Source organism: Chamaea fasciata, unplaced genomic scaffold, assembly GCF_029207755.1.
Source record: "Chamaea fasciata isolate MVZ Bird 193981 ecotype frontalis unplaced genomic scaffold, bChaFas1.0.hap1 SCAF_679, whole genome shotgun sequence".
Classification (NCBI taxonomy): domain Eukaryota; kingdom Metazoa; phylum Chordata; class Aves; order Passeriformes; family Sylviidae; genus Chamaea; species Chamaea fasciata.
In genome coordinates, this window is record NW_027094764.1 from 36,613 (window position 1) to 56,471 (window position 19,859).

General features: G+C 55.9%; 2 protein-coding genes across 2 annotated transcripts; one reads left to right on the forward strand and one right to left on the reverse strand.

The window, feature by feature from the left end:
- The first annotated feature begins 1,881 nt into the window (after positions 1 to 1,881).
- Positions 1,882 to 8,196, forward strand: LOC136305822 (neuronal pentraxin-1-like). Its single transcript, XM_066209130.1, has 5 exons — positions 1,882 to 1,993; positions 2,811 to 2,866; positions 2,983 to 3,228; positions 5,395 to 5,574; positions 7,027 to 8,196. The coding sequence occupies exons 1-5, from the start codon at positions 1,882 to 1,884 to the stop codon at positions 7,234 to 7,236; spliced, it is 804 nt and encodes a 267-aa protein (XP_066065227.1). The 3' UTR covers positions 7,237 to 8,196.
- A 246-nt stretch (positions 8,197 to 8,442) lies between these two features.
- Positions 8,443 to 19,854, reverse strand: LOC136305823 (cytohesin-2-like; the record flags this gene model as incomplete). Its single annotated transcript, XM_066209132.1, has 9 exons — positions 8,443 to 9,191; positions 10,313 to 10,467; positions 11,678 to 11,749; positions 12,384 to 12,475; positions 14,051 to 14,180; positions 15,076 to 15,224; positions 16,953 to 17,065; positions 18,041 to 18,121; positions 19,634 to 19,854. Coding segments are annotated over 9 exons (1,101 nt in total), but the record flags the coding sequence as incomplete, so codon positions are not given.
- Positions 19,855 to 19,859: the final 5 nt, after the last annotated feature.

Genomic DNA, 19,859 nt, shown 5'->3' on the forward strand with positions numbered 1-19,859 from the left:
TCCCCCACCCCACCCCTCCCCCGCCCTGCGCTTCCTCTGCACGCCCCTTCCCCCCGGCCGGACAAGGGGGCGTGGGCCTGGCCGGGCGTGGCGCCCGGAAGGGGGCGGCGCCTGGGGGGAGGGGCGGGGCGGTGCCGGGAGGGGGAGGGGGAGGGGGAGGAGGAGGAGGAGGAGGAGGCCGAAGGCGCCCTGAGGGCGCTCAGGGGGCTCCGCGAGCGGCTGCGGGAGCTGCAGGTGAGGGGGCGGGGCCAAACGGGGCGGGGCTAAAAGGGGGAGGGGCTAAAGGGGGAGGGGCTGCAGGCGCAGCACGTGGCGGGCGGGGCTGGAAGGGTGTGAAGGGGGAGGGGCTTGAGGGGGCGGGACTAAATGGGGCGGTGAGAAGGCGTGGCTAAAATGGAGGGGCTAAAGTGGGAGGAGCTAGGGGGAGGGGTTTAAAGGGGAGGGGGAGGGGCCCTCCGGGGGTCATTCGGGGGGGGCACGTTGGGGTCATCTGGGGGTCATTTTTGGGTCGCTTTTGGGGGGATTTTGGGGGATTTTGGGGGGGATTTTGGGGCGGATTTTGGGGGGATTTGGGGGGTGATTTTTGGGGGTGATTTTGGGGTGATTTTGGGGGGATTTTGGGGGAATTTTGGGGGGATTTTGGGGGGATTTTGGGGATGATTTTGGGGGGATTTTGGGATGATTTTGGGGGGATTTTGGGGGGATTTTGGGGATGATTTTGGGCTGATTTCGGCATCCCCCGGCAGAGCCGGAACGTGTCGGGGCTGCGCGAGGCCCCTGCAGAGGAAAATCGGCGCCCTGGAGCTGCAGCTGCGTCTCCACGGCAACAACGGCTCCCGGCACCCACGCCGGTCACCATGGCGACCACGAGCACCACCAACATCCCCACGGTCTCCACGGAGACCGGGACGGTCGTCACGGCGACCACGAGCACGACAAACATCTCCACGGTCTCCATGGCAACCACCACCAGGAGAAACATCCCCACGGTCACCACGGCGACCACCACGAGGAGAAGCATCCCCCGGGTTTCCATGGCAAACCACGACCATGAGAAGCATCCCCACGGTCACCACGGCAACCAGCACCCCCACGGTCACCACGAGAAGCACGGGGAGCATCACGGTTACCATGGCAACCACCAGCAGGAGAAGCATCCCCCACGGTCACCACGGCGACCACGACGGTCTCCATGGCAACCATCACCAGGAGAAGCAATCCGCACCGGTCACCATGGCGACCACCACGGCCACCACACACGGTCACCACGGCGACCACGAGAAGCACGGGGACCACCACGAACGGTCACCATGGCGACCACCACTCCCACGGTCTCCACGGCGACCACGAGAAGCATCCCCACGGTTTCCACGGCAACCGCCGAGCACGAGAGCATCTTCACGGTCTCCACGGCAACCACGACGGTCTCCACGGCAACCCACCACCCCCACGGTCACCATGGCGACCACAGAGAAACACGGCGACCACCACGACGGTCACCACGGCAACCAGCACCGTGACGATCGCCCACGGCGACCTCCATCCCCACGGTCACCATGGCGACCATGACAAGCATCATCACGGTCTCCACGGCAACCACGACCCGGAGAAGCATCCCCACCGGTTTCCACGGCAACCACGCCAAGGCCGCCGAGGCCGGCTTCCTCCGCGGTTACCATGGCAACCCACAGCCTCGCCCCCTTCCTCCACAGCAACCACCCGCCCGGTTTCCACGGCAACGGCAAGGCCGGCAACCGGCTGGAGGGCGGTAACCATGGCAACCGCCTTCCTCCTCAGCTTCATCCTCATCTCCACGGCGACCCGCCACGGTAACCACGGCAACCCACCACGGGGAGGCGCCCGCCAAGGCCGCCCGTCTCCATGGCAACCAGCCCTGGGGCCGTGGGCCATGGCAACCGCGGGGAGGAGGAGGAGGAGGACGAGGAGGAGGAGGAGGAGGAGGAAGAGGAGGAAGAGTACGAGGAGGATCCCGGTGAGGGTTTTTCGGGGGGGTTTGGATGGAATTTGGGGGGAAAACGGGCGAATTTGGGGGCGAATTTTGGGCAGTTTTTGCTGGAATTCGGGGAAAAAAATCCGCGAGAATTTTGAGCGGATTCGACCAGAACCCGCGAGCGAATTTGGGTGAATTTCAAACTTCGAGCGGATTTCGCGGGAACTCGCCGGCGAATTGGGGCAAATTCGGGGCAATTTTGGGGCAAATTCGGGGCAAATTTGAGGCAAATTCGGGGCAAATCTGGGGCAAATTCAGGGAAAATTTTGGGAAAATTTTGGGAAAAATTTGGGCAAATTCGGGGCAAATTCGGGGCAAATTTGGGGCAAATTTGGGGCATATTTTGGGCAAATTCGGGGCAAATTTGGGGAAAATTTGGGCAAATTTTGGGCAAATTCAGGGGAAATTTTGGGCAAATCTGGGGCAAATTTTGGGCAAATTCGGGGCAAATTTGGGGAAAATTTGGGGCAAAATTTTGGGCAAAGTTTGGGCAAATTTGGGGCAAATCTGGGGCAATTTTTTGGCAAATCTGGGGCAATTTTGGGGTAAATTCAGGGCAAATTTGGGGCAAATTTCGGGGCAAAATTTGGGCAAATTTGGGGCAAATTCGGGGCAAATTTTGGGCAAAGTTTGGGGCAAATTTGGGGCAAATTTGGGGTAAATTCGGGGCGAATTTGGGGCAAATTTTGGGCAAATCTGGGGCAAATTTTGGGCAAAGTTTGGGCAAATTCGGGGCAAATTTGGGGCAAATTCGGGGCAAATTTGGGGCAAATTCAGGGCAAATTTTGGGCCAATTTAGGGCAAATTTTGGGCAAATCTGTGGCAAATTTTGGGCAAAATTTGGGCAAATTCGGGGCAAATTCGGAGCATATTTTGTGCAACTTTGGGGCATAATCCGGGGCGATTTTTGCCGGGCTTGGGGTCAAACCAAGGCGATTCCCCCGAGCCCCGGAACCTTTTCCCACCGGCAGGGGCCCGCGGCGGCGGCGGCGGCGGTTTCCGCGTCTCCTTCCCGCTGCGCACCAACTACATGTTCGCCCGCGCGCGGGGGCCCGGTGCGGCGGCCGCTGGGCGCCGTCTCCGCCTGCCTGTGGCTGCGGCCCGGCGCCGCCGCCAACCTGGGCACGCCCTTCTCCTACGCCGCGCCCGGGCAGCCCAACGAGCTGGTGCTGCTCGCCTGGGGCGGGCGGCCCCTCGAGCTGCTCGTCGACGACCAGGTGCGAGAAAGGCCGGGGAAATTTGGGGGATTTTTGGGGATTTTTTTGGGATTTTTTTTGGGATTTTTGGGGATTTTTTAGGATTTTTTTGTGATTTTTTTCGGGATTTTTGGGGATTTTTTAGGATTTTTTTTTTTTTTTTTGTGATTTTTTACAGGATTTTTTGGGATTTTTTGGGAGATTTTTTGGCGATTTTTTTGGGGATTTTTTAGGAATTTTTTGGGATTTTTTTTGGGATTTTTTTGGGATTTTTTAGGAATTTTTTGGGGATTTTTTTGGGGATTTTTTAGGATTTTTTGGGGATTTTTGGCGATTTTTTGGGGATTTTTTAGGAATTTTTTGGGATTTTTTTGGGGATTTTTTTGGAATTTTTTTTTTTTTTTTTGGGATTTTTTTGGGGATTTTTTGTGGAATTTTTTTTTTTGGGGGGGATTTTTTGGGGATTTTTTGGGATTTTTTTTCAGGGGTTTTTTTGGGGATTTTTTTGGGATATTTTGGGGAGTTTTTTGGGGAGTTTTTAGGCTGCGGGCGGGCGGCCCCTCGAGCTGCTCGTCGACGACCAGGTGCGAGAAAGGCCGGGGGAAATTTGGGGGATTTTTGGGGATTTTTTTGGGATTTTTTTTGGATTTTTGGGGATTTTTTAGGATTTTTTTGTGATTTTTTTGCGGATTTTTGGGGATTTTTTAGGATTTTTTTTTTTTTTTTGTGTGATTTTTTACAGGATTTTTTGGGATTTTTTGGGAGATTTTTTGGCGATTTTTTGGGGATTTTTTAGGAATTTTTTTGGGATTTTTTTTGGGATTTTTTTGGGATTTTTTAGGAATTTTTTGGGGATTTTTTGGGGATTTTTTAGGATTTTTTGGGGGATTTTTTTGGCGATTTTTTGGGGATTTTTAGGAATTTTTTGGGATTTTTTTGGGGATTTTTTTTGGAATTTTTTTTTTTTTTTTTGGATTTTTTTGGGGATTTTTTTGGAATTTTTTTTTTTGGGGGGGATTTTTTTGGGGATTTTTTTGGGATTTTTTGTCAGGGTTTTTTTGGGGATTTTTTTGGGATATTTTGGGGAGTTTTTTTGGGGAGTTTTTAGGCCTGGGGCGGGCGGCCCCTCGAGCTGCTCGTCGACGACCAGGTGCGAGAAAGGTCGGGGGAAATTTGGGGGATTTTTGGGGATTTGGGGGATTTTTTGGGGATTTTTTGGGGATTTTTGGGGATTTTCTTGGGGATTTTTTTTGGGAGTTTTTAGGCCTGGGGCGGCGGCCCTCGAGGCTGCTCGTCGACGACCAGGTGCGAGAAAGGCCGGGGGAAATTTGGGGGATTTTTGGGATTTTTTTGTGGATTTTTGGGGGGAATTTTTGGGATTTTTTTCAGGATTTTTTAGAATTTTTTTCGGGTTTTGGGGAAATTTTTTTTTCGGAATTTTTTTTATTTTTTCGGGGTTTTTTTTTTCCGGATTTTTTTGGAATTTTTTGGGGGGTTTTTTGGGGATTCTTTTCAGGGTTTTTTGGGGATTTTTTTCCGGGATTTTTTTCTGGGGTTTTTTTGGAATTTTTTTCGGGATTTTTTGGGGATTTTTTTCAGGGGTTTTTGAGGATTTTTTTTCGGGATTTTTTTCGGGATTTTTGGGGATTTTTTTCGGGATTTTTTGGGATTTTTTTCGGGGTTTTTTGGGATTTTTTTCGGGGTTTTTTGGGATTTTTTTTTTTCATCATTTTTTGGATTTTTTCAGGGTTTTTTGGAAGTTTTTGGGATTTGTTTCAGGACCTTTTGGGATTTTGTTTCTTCGGGATTTTTTGGGAATCTTTCAGGGGTTTTTTGGGGGATTTTTTCCGGTTTTTTGGAGGGATTTTAGGGCATTTGGGGGGATTTTTTTTTAAGGTTTCTGTTTGTTCCTTTGAAGGTGGTTTTTTTTGGGGAATTCCAGGAAAATTTCGGGATTTCTTTGGGGAATTATTTCGGGATCATTCCAGGACGTTTTCAGGACGGTTTCGGGATCGTCCCCGGCTGAATTCGCGATAATTTGGGGACGATTTTTGGGGCCATTTTTGGGGGGGGCCCTTTCCCAATGGAATTCCAGGAAAATTTCGGGATTTTTTTACCAATTTTGGGGGTTTTTTCGGGAATTCCGGGATTTTCCGGGCTAACCTCGGGGATTTCCTCTCTCGGCAGGCGGTGCCGCTGTCGCTGGCGCCGGCCCCGGGCAGGTGGCAGCACCTGTGCGTCACCTGGGCGGCCTCGGGCGGCACCTGGAGGAGTTTCCAGGACGGGATTCCCCGCGGGCGGGGGGAGGGGCTGGCCCCGGGTCACCCCCTGCGGCCCCACGGGGTGCTGGTGCTGGGCCAGGAACAGGTGAGTGTCCCCAGGTGTGTTACCTGTCCCCAGGTGTGTTTACCTGTGCCCAGGTGTCCCCAGGTGTGTTACCTGTCCCCAGGTGTGTGTGTTTACCTGTCCTCAGGTGTATTTACCTGCCCTCAGGTGTGACCGTGTGTGTCCCCAGGTGTGTCCCTGTCCCCAGGTGTGTTACCTGTCCCCAGGTGTGCTTACCTGTCCCCAGGTGTGTGTGTTTACCTGTGCTCAGGTGTGTCCCTGTCCCCCAGGTGTGTTACCTGTGCTCAGGTGTGCCCAGGGGTGTGTTACCTGCCCTCAGATGTGCATTACCTGTGCCCAGGTGTGTCTGAATGTCCCCAGCTGTGCTACCTGGGCTCAGGTGTGTTATACCTGTGCCCAGGTGTGCGTTCCCTGTCCCCAGGTGTCCCCAAGTGTGTGTTACCTCTCCCCAGGTGTGTTCCCTGTCCCCAGGTGTCCCCAGGTGTGCGTTCCCTGTCCCCAGGTGTGCATTTCCGCTCCCCAGGTGTCCCCAGGTGTGTTCCCTGTCCCCAGGTGTGACTGTGTGTATCCCCAGGTGTGCGTTCCCTCTCCCCAGGTGTGTTCCCTGCCCCCAGGTGTCCCCAGGTGCGCGTTCCCCGCCCCCAGGTGTGTTCCCCGCCCCCAGGTGTCCCCAGGTGCGCGTTCCCTGCCCCCAGGTGTCCCCAGGTGCGCGTTGCCCGCCCCCAGGTGTCCCCAGGTGTGTGTTCCCCGCCCCCAGGTGTGTTCCCCGCCCCCAGGTGTCCCCAGGTGCGCGTTCCCTGCCCCCGGGTGTGTTCCCTGCCCCCAGGTGTCCCCAGGTGCGCGTTCCCCGCCCCCAGGTGTGTTCCCTGCCCCCAGGTGTCCCCAGGTGCGCGTTCCCTGCCCCCAGGTGTGTTCCCTGTCCCCAGGTGTCCCCAGGTGCGCGTTCCCCGCCCCCAGGTGTGTTCCCTGCCCCCAGGTGTCCCCAGGTGCGCGTTCCCCGCCCCCAGGTGTCCCCAGGTGCGCGTTGCCCGCCCCCAGGTGTCCCCAGGTGCACGTTCCCCGCCCCCAGGTGTGTTCCCCGCCCCCAGGTGTCCCCAGGTGCACGTTCCCCGCCCCCAGGTGTGTTCCCTGTCCCCAGGTGTCCCCAGGTGCGCGTTCCCCGCCCCCAGGTGTCCCCAGGTGCGCGTTCCCCGCCCCCAGGTGTCCCCAGGTGCGCGTTGCCCGCCCCCAGGTGTCCCCAGGTGCACGTTCCCCGCCCCCAGGTGTGTTCCCCGCCCCCAGGTGTCCCCAGGTGCACGTTCCCCGCCCCCAGGTGTGTTCCCTGTCCCCAGGTGTCCCCAGGTGCGCGTTGCCCGCCCCCAGGTGTCCCCAGGTGCGCGTTGCCCGCCCCCAGGTGTCCCCAGGTGCGCGTTGCCCGTCCCCAGGTGTCCCCAGGTGCGCGTTGCCCGCGCTCAGGTGCGTCTCTGCCGGCAGGACGCCCTCGGCGGCCGCTTTGACGCCACCCAGGCCTTCGTGGGGGAGCTGGCCGAGTTCCACCTGTGGAGCCGCGCCCTGGCCCCGCCCGAGGTGGCGGCTCTGGCCAGGTGCGCCTCACCTGCCCGCGGCGACCTGCTGGCCTGGGCCAGGGCGGGCCTGGAGCTGCACGGCGGCGTCAGCGCCCTGCCCTTCCGGCCCTGCGCCTGAGACGCACCTGGGCCGCAGCTGGGCCGCAGCTGGACACAGCTGGACACACCTGAGAGCACCTGGACACGCCTGAGACACACCTGGACACGCCTGGACACGCCTGAGAGCACCTGGACACGCCTGAGACACACCTGGACACAGCTGGACACAGCTGAGAGCACCTGAGAGCACCTGGACACGCCTGAGACACACCTGGACACAGCTGGGACACACCTGGACACAGCTGGACACACCTGAGAGCACCTGGACACGCCTGAGACACACCTGGACACGCCTGAGAGCACCTGGACACACCTGAGACACACCTGGACACGCCTGGACACACCTGAGAGCACCTGAGACACACCTGGACACAGCTGAGAGCACCTGAGAGCACCTGGACACGCCTGAGACACACCTGGACACGCCTGAGACACACCTGGACACACCTGAGAAAACCTGAGAGCACCTGGACACAGCTGGGACACAGCTGGACACACCTGGAGAGCCCAAAAATCCCCCGGAGACCCCCAAAACCTCACCTGGGAATCACCTGGAAACCCCAAAACTCACCTGGAAGTCCCCTCCCCTCCCCCCCCGGGGACCCTCCCCACACCTGGGACCCCCCAAATGCCCCCGAATTTGCCCCAAAACCGGAATTCCCAGAATTCCCCCAAATTTCCCAAAATTTCCCCAAAATTCCCCCAAAATTCCCCCAAATTCCCCCAAAATTTCCCAAAATTTCCCAAAATTTCCCCAAAATTCCCCCAAAATTCCCCCAAATTCCCCCAAAATTTCCCAAAATTCCCCAAAATTTCCCAAAATTCCCCCAAAATTTTCCAAAATTTCCCCAAATTCCCCCAAAATTTCCCAAATTTCCCCCCCAAGCTCCTCCCCCCTCCCCTCCCCCGCTGTCCCGACCCCTCCCAAAATTCTCCCCTCCCCCCTCCAAAAAAAGAAAAATTAAAAAATTCCCGAATTTCTCTGGAATTCTCCGGATTTTATTCGGGGGCCATAAATAAAGAGGGGGGGGAGGGGAGGGGGAGGGGCCGCCCCGGGAGCCCCGAATTTGGGGGAGGAAAATTTGGGGAATTTTTTTTTTTCCCGGGAAAATTTGGGGATTTTTTGGGGGGGATTTCCGGAGGAAAATCGGGGAATTTTCGGGATTCCCGGGGGGGGGAGGTTTTTTTTGGGGCTCCCGAAAGGAAATTTGGGGAATTTCGGGGCTTGGAGGGAGAAATTTTGGGAATTCAGGACTCCCGGGGGCAAAACTTGGGGAATTTTGGGATTCCCCGGGAGAATTTGGGGAATTTTGGGATTTCCAAAGGGAATTTTTTGGATTCCCGAAAGGAAAATTTGGGGATTTTTTTGGGGGGGGTTCCCAGAGGAGGAAAATGTTGGGAATTTTCGGGAATTCCGGAGGCTCCCGCAGCTCCCTCGTCGTCCTGTCCCAGTCCGGAGGGATTTTGGGGGAATTTCCCCAATTTTGGGGATTTTTTTTGGGGAATTTCCCCAATTTTGGGGAATTTTTTTTGGGAATTTCCCCAATTTTGGGGATTTTTTTGGGGATTTCCCCAATTTTGGGGATTGTTTTTTTGGAGAATTTCCCCAATTTTGGGGATTTTTTTTGGGAATTTCCCCAATTTTGGGAATTTTTCCGGGAGAATTTCCCCAATTTTGGGGATTTTTTTTTGGGAATTTCCCCAATTTTGGGGATTTTTTTGGGGGGAATTTCCCCAATTTTGGGGATTTTTTCCGGGAGAATTTCCCCAGGTTTGGGGATTTTTTTTGGGGAATTTCCCCAATTTTGGGGATTTTTTTTGGGAATTTCCAGGTGGGAATTCCGGGGGTCCCGCCCCCTTTTTTTGGGGTTTTTCTGGGTGTTTTTTTAGGGATTTTCCGGTTTTTTCTTGACCGAAATCCGCTTTTTTCGCGCTGCCAACATCTCGTAGAACGGGTCCACGCTCACCGCTGCCCTGCGGGGAATTTGGGGAGATTTGGGGGTTTTTGGGGGATTTTTTTGGGGGGGGGAATTTTTGGGAATTGGATTCCCTTTGGAGAAATTTTTTTGGAATTTTTTTGGGGATTTTTTGGGGATTTTTTCGGATTTTTTTGGTGGTTTTGGGGATTTTTTTTGCGGTTTTTTGGGACTTTTTGAAGGAATTTTTTGGGAACATTTTTGGGGATTCCTTTTGGGATTTTTTTCAGATTTCTTCAGAGAAAATTCAAAGTTTTTTTTTCAGGGATTATTTTTTTGATTTTTGGGGAGATTTTTCTGGAATTTTTTGTGGCATTTCTTCTTTTTTTTTTTTTTTAAATTTCAGAATTTTTTTCAGAATTTTTTGGGGGGGGCGGGGACACTGGAGAGGAAATTCTTCGGGAATTTTCTCTCTCTCGCCAGATGGATCTGACCCCCAAAACATCCAAAAAAATTTCCCATTTTTAACCCCCCAAATTCCCATTTTTAACCCCCCCAAAAAATCCCATTTTTTCCCCCCAAAATTCCCATTTTTTTACCCCCAACCCCCCATTTTTCCACCCCCCCACCCCCTCCCAATTTTTTCCCGGAATTTTCTGGGAATTTTTTTTCAGGATTTTGGTGCCCCTCACTGGAAGGACTTCACCCCAAAAATTCCCATTTTTAACCCCCAAATTCCCATTTTTTCCCCCCACCGCCTCCCAAATTTTTCCCGGAATTTTCCGGGAATTTTTTGGGGACTTTGGTGCCACTCACTGGAAAAACTTGACCCCAAAAATTCCCATTTTTAACCCCCAAAAATCCCATTTTTCCCCCCAAAATCCCATTTTCCCCCAAAAAATCCCATTTTTTCCCCCTAAAAATCCCATTTTTTCCCCCCACCCCCTCCCAAATTTTTCCCGGAATTTTCCAGGAATTTTCTCGGGATTTCACTGCCCCTCACTGGATGGACCTGACCCCAAAAATTCCCATTTTTAACCCCCCAAAAATCCCATTTTCCCCCCCAAAATCCCATTTTCCCCCCAAAAAATCCCATTTTTCCCCCCCCCCCCCCTCCCATTTTTTTCCCCGGAATTTTCCGGGATTTTTTTTTTTCCTCGGGCTTTCGCTGCCCCTCACTGGATGGATTTGATCCACTCGTCCTTCTGCTCCCGCGTGGGCGCCGAGATCCGGTAGACGACGTGGTTCCCCTCCACCACGCGCCCGTCCGCCTCCGTCTTGCACGCCTTGATCAGCTGGCCCTTGTTGTTGGGGATGTAGAGCTCGAAACAGTGCTGGGAACGACGCGGGAAACCAGTCGGCACCGGTTAAAACCGGCTCGGAAAAAAATTGGGAAGAATTCGGAGCAAAAACGGGGGAAAAATGGGAAAAAATGGGAAAAAATGGGAAAAAACCGGAAAAAAAAACGGGGAAAAAACAGGGAAAAAATGGGGATTTGGGGGAGATTTGGAGGTTGAGGTTGTTTAGGATGGAGGAGAAACCAGTAAAAACCAGTTGGGACCGGTGAAAACCGGTTTGGAAAAAACGGGAAAGAATTTGGAGCAAAAATGGGGGAAAAATGGGGGAAAAATGGGGAAAAACGGGGGAAAAAATGGGAAAAAACAGGGAAAAAATGGGGAAAAAATGGGAATTTGGGGGAGATTTGGAGGTTGGAGTTGTTTAGGATGGAGGAGAAACCAGTAAAAACCAGTTGGGACCAGTTAAAACCGGTTTGGAAAAAAATTGGAAAGAATTTGGAGCAAAAATGGGGGAAAAATGGGGAAAAACGGGGGAAAAAATGGGAAAAAAACAGGGAAAAAATGGGGAAAAAATGGGGATTTGGGGGAGATTTGGAGGTTGGGGTTGTTTAGGATGGAGGAGAAACCAGTAAAAACCAGTTGGGACCCGGTTAAAACCAGTTTGGAAAAGACGGGAAAGAATTTGGAGCAAAAATGGGGGGAAAATGGGGAAAAACGGGGAAAAAATGGGAATTTTGTCCCGTTTTTGGGTAATTCTGTGCCCGGTTTTTTCGGGTGATTTTGGGGGAATTTTGGGGGATTTTCTGCCTTTTTCAGGAATTTTGGGCCTTTTCTGGGCGATTTTGGGAGAATTTTGGGAATTTTGTGCCTTTTTCAGGAATTCTGTGCCGTTTTTTGGGCGTTTTGGGGTAATTTGGGGAATTCTGTGCATTTTCTGGGTGATTTTGGGGGAATTTTTGGGAATTTTGTGCCTTTTTTGGGCGATTTGGGGGTAATTTTGTGCCTTTTTCAGGAATTTTGGGCCATTTTCTGGGCGATTTTGGGAGAATTTTGGGAATTTTGTGCCATTTTGGGGGGGAATTTTGGGGGGTTTTGTGCCATTTCAGGGCGTTTGGGGGGAATTTTTGGAAATTTTGTGCCTTTTTCAGGAATTCTGCGCGTTTTTGGGGCGGTTTTGGGGAATTCCGGGAATTCTTCGCGGTTTTTGGCCGTTCCTGGGGCGGGTTCGGGGCCCTTTGGGTCTCACCGGTTTCCGGGGATCCTCGACCTCTCGGATGCTCAGGTTCTCCAGGGGGATGATCCCCCGCGGCTCCTTGTCCTGGGAAATCCCAAATTTGGGGAAGTTTCGGGAATTTTGGGGGAATTTGGGGGGAATTTGGGGGAAATTTGGGGAAATTTGGGGGGAATTTGGGGGAATTTGGGGGAATTTGGGGGAAATTTGGGGAATTTGAGGGAATTTTGGGGGGAATTTTGGGGAATTTTGGGGAATTTGGGGGAATTTGGGGGAATTTTGGGGAATTTTGGGGAATTTGGGGGAATTTTGGGGAATTTGGGGGAATTTTGGGGGGAATTTGAGGGAATTTGGGTGAATTTGGGGATTTTGGGGTTCCCGAGGCAGATTTCGGGGGATTTTTGGTATTTGGGGGCCGTTTGGGTCGATTTTGGGCAATTTTGGGTCGATTTTTGGTGATTTTGGGTAAATTTGGGGATTTTGGGTCAATTTTGGGCGATTTTGGGTCGATTTTGGGTCAATTTTTGGCGATTTCGGGTGATTTTTGGTCAATTTTTGGCGATTTCGGGTGATTTTGGGTCGATTTTTGGCGATTTCGGGTGATTTTGGGTCGATTTCTGGTGATTTTGGGCGATTTCGGGTGATTTTGGGTCGATTTTTTGCAATTTCGGGTGATTTTGGGTCGATTTTGGGCGATTTTGGGCGATTTTGGGGCTCTCACCGTGGTGTACTCGAAGTAGTAGAGGCAGTTGTCGGTGAGGATGAACCAGCGGCGCTTCCACGTCTTCACGCGCCCGCCTGCGGCGTTCGGGGCCACGCCCCGGGATCGGGGGAAATCCGGGAAAATTCCGCGGATTCGGGGAAATCCGGGAGCGTTTGGGAGGGGGAGTGAGAAAATGCCGGGAATTTTCGGGGGGGATTTGGGGGGGAAATTTGGGAAGTGTAGGAGAATTTCAGGGATTTTGGAGGGAATTTGGGAGATTTTGGGGGGATTTGGGGAAAAATTTGGTGGAATTTGGGGGGAAATTGGGGGAATTTTGGGGGAATTTTGGAGGATTTGGAGAGATTTGGGGGAATTTTGGGGAATTTTGGGGATTTTCGGGGGGATTTGGGGGAAAATTTGGTGGAATTTGGGGGCAAATTGGAGGAAATTTGGGGGAATTTTGGAGGATTTGGGGAGATTTGGGGGAATTTTGGGGAATTTTGGGGAATTTGGGGGAATTTTGGGGGAATTTTGGGGGATTTTCGGGGGGTCCCTCCCCCACTCCAGCACTCACCTCCTGGGGGCGTCCCAACAGCAGCACCAGGAGTAGGAATGTCAGGAATTTGGGGGGAATTTTGGGAATTTAGGGAGAATTTTGGGAATTTGGGGGGAATTTTGTGAATTTTGTGAGAAATTTTCAGGAATTTTGGGGGAATTTTGAGAATTTTATGGAGAATTTTGGGAATTTGGGGGGAATTTTGGGAATTTGGGGGGATTTGGGGAATTTCGGGGTGAATTTTGGAAATTTTTGGGGAATTTTGAGAATTTGGGGGGAATTTTGGAGGAATTTTGAGGGAATTTTGAGGGAGTTTTGGGAATTTTGGGAGGAATTTTCAGGAATTTTGGGGGAATTTTGGGAATTTGGGGGGATTTTGGGAATTTTGGGAGAATTTCGGGAATTTTGGGGAGAATTTCAGGAATTTGGGGGGAATTTTCAGGAATTTTCCGGGAGATTGGAGGGAATTCGGGGGCGTTTTCGAGGAATTTGGGAAATTTCCAGGAATTCGGGAGAATTTTGGGAAGAATTTTTTTGGGGAATCAGGGAGGAAAAAAAAACATCAATTAATTATTACATTATTAATTAACCATCAATCACCGAGAAAATCCGAGCGGGGGGAACTGGGAGGGGGCGTGGCCAGGTGATGTGGGCGTGGCCAGGGGGCGTGTCCCACCCCCCAAAAAAAGCTCCAAAACCACCCAAAATTTGGGATTTTGGTGGAAATTCCACCCGGATTTTTTTTTGGGGGGGGGGGGAAATTTCGGGGCGTGGCCTCGGCCTGGCGAGGTGGGCGTGTCCCAGGCGTGCTGGGCGTGGCCGGGGGGGCGTGTCCCACCCCTTACACACCCCTTCAAAACCCTCCAAAAAAAAAAAAAAATCCCCCCCAAAAATTGGGAATTTTGGCGCGATCCCACCGGGGGGTGGGTTTTTTTGGGGCGGGGAATATTTCGGGAATTCGCGGAGGGCGTGGCCCCGATGGGCGTGGCCTGGGACGGGGGGCGTGTCCCACCCCATTACAAACCACCTTCAAACCCTTTTAAAAAAATCCCCCAAAAAAATCGGAATTTCCGTCGATTTTCCCCGGGATTTTTTTTTCGGGAATTCCAGGGGGCGTGTCCCGCGGGGCGAGGGGGGCGTGGCCTACCCAGCTTAAGCAGCCAGCCCTCGCGGTCGGGGTTGAAGAAGGTGTGGGTGAGGTCGTTGCCGTCGTCCTCGGGGATCTTGAAGGGCTCCGAGCGGATGCTCTCGTACAGGTTCTGCCGTTCGGGGCCGATTCCGACGGTTTTGGGGGAAAATTTCGGGATTTTAGGGAATTTCGGGAATTTTCCGGGAATTTTCCGGGATTTCCGGGAGGATTTTGGGGCCGATTCCGGCGCGATTTCCACCCCGCCCCTCCCGCCGAATTCCCTGTTTTCCCGCCTTTCTCCCCACAAAGTTCTCCCCAAATCGGCCACGCCCCCTCTGGCCGCACCCTCATAAGCCACGCCCCCAATGCCTTTCCCCCCCCCCCCACATTCACCTCAAACCACGCCCCCACCGCCCCCCTAAATTCCCGCCTTTTCCACCCCAATTTTTCCAGGTTTTTTTTCCCACCTTTTGGCGCCCAGATTTTGTTGGGCGGGGGGCCACGCCCACCGACCACACCCTCACAAGCCACGCCCCCAATTTCCCTCCATTTCCCCACCTTTTTCTCCCCAAATTTCCCCCCAAAACTTCCCCCCCACCTGGCCACGCCCCCTGACTCTCCTCAATTTCCCCTTTTTTCCACCTTTTTCTCCCCAAATTTCACTCCAAAGCCCCTCCCACACCTGGCCACGCCCTCTCGGCCACACCCTCCTAAGCCTCGCCCCCGACACCCTTCTCAACCCCCCCAAATCTTCCATTTTTCACCTTTTCCTCCCCAAATCTCCACCTTTTCCCCCCCAAATTTCACTCTGAAGCCCCTCCCACACCTGGCCACGCCCTCTCGGCCACACCCTCCTAAGCCCCGCCCCCCACGCCCCTCTCACCCCCCCCCAAATCCTCCGTTTTTCACCTTTTCCTCCCCAAATCTCCCATTTTCCCACCTTTTCCCCTCCAAATTTCACCCCGAAGCCCCTCCCCCACCTGGCCACGCCCCGGCCCCGCCCCCCCGGCCCCGGCCCCGCCCACCCTGAGCAGCTCCTCGGGCAGGTCGCCGCCGTCGTTGATGCCGCGGTTCATGGCCACGAAGCGCTCGGCCGACGGCTTGTCCCGCACGTTGGGGTTGTGCAGGCTCGTGTTGAGCATGATCACGGCGAAGGACAGCACGTAGCAGGTGTCTGCGGGAGGGGGCGGGGCGGGGCGCAGGTGGGCGTTACCTGGGCCTCAGGTGAGCTCAGGTGCGCGTCGCCCGGGCTCAGGTGTGATCCTCTCCCAGCCAATCGCGGCCCCGCCCCAGCCGGGTGGGAGTCTGGGGTGTGCCGGTGTAAGCTCAGGTGTGTGTCGCCTGGGCTCAGGTGTGTCCCAGGTGTGTCGCCTGGGCTCAGGTGTGATCCTATCCCAGCCAGGTGTGTCCCAGGTGTGTTGCCTGGGCTCAGGTGTGTCCCAGGTGTGTGTCCCCTGGGCTCAGGTGTGTCCCAGGTGTGTCGCCTGGGCTCAGGTGTGTCCCAGGTGTGTCGCCTGGGCTCAGGTGTGTCCCAGGTGTGTCGCCTGGGCTCAGGTGTGATCCTATCCCAGCCAGGTGTGTCCCAGGTGTGTCACCTGGGCTCAGGTGTGATCCTATCCCAGCCAGGTGTGTCCCAGGTGTGTCACCTGGGCTCAGGTGTGATCCTATCCCAGCCAGGTGTGTCCCAGGTGTGTCCCCTGGGCTCAGGTGTGTCCCAGGTGTGTCACCTGGGCTCAGGTGTGTCCCAGGTGTGTCCCCTGGGCTCAGGTGTGTCCCAGGTGTGTGTCACCTGCGCTCAGGTGTGTCCCAGGTGTGTCACCTGGGCTCAGGTGTGTCCCAGGTGTGTGTCACCTGCGCTCAGGTGTGTCCCAGGTGTGTGTCACCTGCGCTCAGGTGTGTCCCAGGTGTGTCACCTGGGCTCAGGTGTGTCCCAGGTGTGTGTCACCTGCGCTCAGGTGTGTCCCAGGTGTGTCCCCTGGGCTCAGGTGTGTCCCAGGTGTGTCACCTGGGCTCAGGTGTGTCCCAGGTGTGTGTCACCTGCGCTCAGGTGTGTCCCAGGTGTGTCACCTGGGCTCAGGTGTGTCCCAGGTGTGTGTCACCTGCGCTCAGGTGTGTCCCAGGTGTGTCACCTGGGCTCAGGTGTGTCCCAGGTGTGTCACCTGCGCTCAGGTGTGTCCCAGGTGTGTCACCTGGGCTCAGGTGTGTCCCAGGTGTGTGTCACCTGGGCTCAGGTGTGTCCCAGGTGTGTCACCTGGGCTCAGGTGTGTCCCAGGTGTGTCACCTGCGCTCAGGTGTGTCCCAGGTGTGTCACCTGGGCTCAGGTGTGTCCCAGGTGTGTCGCCTGGGCTCAGGTGTGTCCCAGGTGTGCCCAGGTGTGCCCAGGTGAGCTCACCTGTACAGGTGAAGACCCCCGGGTTGCACAGGCAGTTGCCCAGGTGTGTTCCCTGTCCCCAGGTGCGCCCAGGTGTGCCCAGGTGCGCCCAGGTGAGCTCACCTGTACAGGTGAAGACCCCCGGGTTGCACAGGCAGTTGCCCAGGTGTGTTCCCTGTCCCCAGGTGCGCCCAGGTGTGCCCAGGTGTGCCCAGGTGAGCTCACCTGTACAGGTGAAGACCCCCCGGGTTGCACAGGCAGTAGCCCGGGTGTGTTCCCTGTCCCCAGGTGTCCCCAGGTGTCCCCAGGTGTGCCCAGGTGAGCTCACCTGTACAGGTGAAGACCCCCGGGTTGCACAGGCAGTTGCCCAGGTGTGTTCCCTGTCCCCAGGTGCGCCCAGGTGTGCCCAGGTGTGCCCAGGTGAGCTCACCTGTACAGGTGAAGACCCCCGGGTTGCACAGGCATAGCCCAGGTGTGTTCCCTGTCCCCAGGTGTCCCCAGGTGTGCCCAGGTGCGCCCAGGTGAGCTCACCTGTACAGGTGAAGACCCCCGGGTTGCACAGGCAGTATCTCTGGGCGAACGCCTCCATCATCCGGTCGATTTTCTGCGCCTCCCCCGGGAGCCGGAAACTCCACAGGAACTGCCTGGAACGTTCCGGAAACAATCACACCTGAGACGGCCCAAAAAACTCAGGTGTGTCCCCAGGTGAGCCCAGGTGTGTCCAGGTGTGTCCCAGGTGTCCCCAGGTGTCCCCAGGTGTCCCAGGTGTCCCCAGGTGTGTCCAGGTGTCCCCAGGTGTCCCCAGGTGTGTCCAGGTGTCCCCAGGTGTCCCAGGTGTGTCCAGGTGTGTCCAGGTGTGTCCCCAGGTGTGTCCAGGTGTCCCCAGGTGTCCCCAGGTGTCCCCAGGTGTGTCCCCAGGTGTGTCCCAGGCGTCCCCAGGTGTGTCCAGGTGTCCCCAGGTGTCCCCAGGTGTCCCCAGGTGTGTCCCAGGTGTGTCCAGGTGTCCCCAGGTGTCCCCAGGTGTCCCCAGGTGTGTCCAGGTGTGTCCCCAGGTGTGTCCAGGTGTCCCCAGGTGTCCCCAGGTGTCCCCAGGTGTGTCCAGGTGTGTCCCCAGGTGTGTCCAGGTGTCCCCAGGTGTCCCCAGGCGTCCCCAGGTGTGTCCAGGTGTCCCCAGGTGTGTCCCAGGTGTCCCCAGGTGTCCCCAGGTGTCCCCAGGCGTCCCCAGGTGTCCCCAGGTGTGTCCCAGGCGTCCCCAGGTGTCCCCAGGTGTCCCCAGGCGTCCCCAGGTGTCCCCAGGTGTGTCCCAGGCGTCCCCAGGTGTCCCCAGGCGTCTCCAGGTGTGTCCAGGTGTCCCCAGGTGTCCCCAGGTGTCCACAGGTGTCCCCAGGTGTGTCCCCAGGTGTGTCCCCAGGTGTGTCCCCAGGTGTGTCCCAGGTGTCCCCAGGTGTCCCCAGGTGTCCCAGGTGTGTCCCCAGGTGTGTCCCAGGCGTCCCCAGGTGTGTCCAGGTGTCCCCAGGTGTCCCCAGGTGTCCCCAGGTGTGTCCCAGGTGTGTCCAGGTGTCCCCCCAGGTGTCCCCAGGTGTGTCCAGGTGTCCCCAGGTGACCCCAGGTGCTCTCACCTGAGCGCCTGCACCAGGTTGAGGTCGGTGAACTCGTGCAGGTCCACGAAGGCGTGGAGCACGCCCAGGTTAAACTCCTCCCTGAGGGGCAGGGCCGCGCTGTCAATCAAACCTGGACACACCCACATCCCCGCAGGACACGCCCCACCCCTGTCAATCAAGCCCGACCACGCCCACATTCCCAAACAGGTCACTCCCACAACCTGTCAATCACTCCGGGTCACACAGAGGCCACGCCCACTCCTGTCAATCATGCCGGGCCAGGCTTGGTCACGCCCACGGGTTTGATTAAAGCCCCGCCCACCTGCTGTCAATCATCCCCCCCAGCGCTCCCAGTCCAATTCCAGTCAATCCCAGTTCACTCCCAGTTTGTCCCAGTCCCTCCCAGTCCGTCCCAGTGCCCCAAAACTCCCCCAAACCCTCTCCCAGTCCCTCCCAGTTTATCCCAGTCCCTCCCAGTTTATCCCAGTCCCTCCCAGTTTATCCCAGTCCCCCCCAGTCTATCCCAGTCCCCTCCCAGTCCATCCCAGTCCCTCCCAGTTTATCCCAGTCCCTCCCAGTTTATCCCAGTCCCCCCCAGTCTATCCCAGTCCCCTCCCAGTTTATCCCAGTCCGCCCCAGTATATCCCAGTCTATCCCAGTCCCCCCCAGTCCCTCCCAGTCCCCCCCAGTCCCTCCCAGTACCCCCCAGTCCCTCCCAGTCCCTCCCAGTCCCCCCCAGTCCCCCCCAGTCCATCCCAGTCCCCCCCAGTCCATCCCAGTCCCCCCCAGTCCATCCCAGTCCCCCCAGTCCCTCCCAGTCCCCCCAGTCCCCCCCAGTCCATCCCAGTCCCCCCCAGTCCCTCCCAGTCCCCCCCAGTCCCTCCCAGTCCCCCCCAGTCCCTCCCAGTCCCTCCCAGTCCCCCCCAGTCCCTCCCAGTCCCCCCCAGTCCCTCCCAGTCCCTCCCAGTCCCCCCAGTCCCCCCCAGTCCCCCCCAGTTTATCCCAGTCTATCCCAGTCCCCCCCCAGTCCATCCCAGTCCCCCCCAGTCCATCCCAGTTTATCCCAGTCCATCCCAGTCCCCCCCAGTCCATCCCAGTTTATCCCAGTCTCCCCCAGTCCATCCCAGTTTATCCCAGTCCCCCCCAGTCCATCCCAGTTTATCCCAGTCTATCCCAGTCCCTCCCAGTCCCCTCCCAGTCCCCCCCAGTCCATCCCAGTCCATCCCAGTATATCCCAGTTTATCCCAGTCCCTCCCAGTCCCCCCCAGTCCATCCCAGTCCCCCCCAGTCCCCCCCAGTCCATCCCAGTCTATCCCAGTTTATCCCAGTCCATCCCAGTCCCCCCCAGTCCATCCCAGTTTATCCCAGTCTCCCCCCAGTCCCCCCCAGTCCATCCCAGTCCATCCCAGTATATCCCAGTTTATCCCAGTCCCTCCCAGTCCCCCCCAGTCCATCCCAGTCCCCCCCAGTCCATCCCAGTCCATCCCAGTATATCCCAGTTTATCCCAGTCCCTCCCAGTCCCCCCCAGTCCATCCCAGTCCCCCCCAGTCCCCCCCAGTCTATCCCAGTTTATCCCAGTCCATCCCAGTCCCCCCAGTCCCGGCGCTCGCCTCTCGCCCAGGTAATCCCCGATGGCGGTTTTGTTCAGCCCCTCCCCCTTGTAGAGGAAGCGCGCGATGTCCTCGGCCGTGTGACGCAGCAGCTCCTGCTCCACCAGGAACTGGATGCCCTGCGGACCATTCCCAACAAAAATTCCCCAAGTTTCCAGGGCGGGCGGGGCAGAATTCCCGAAAATTCCCGAAAATCCCCCAAAAATCCCCGAAATTCCCGGTTTTT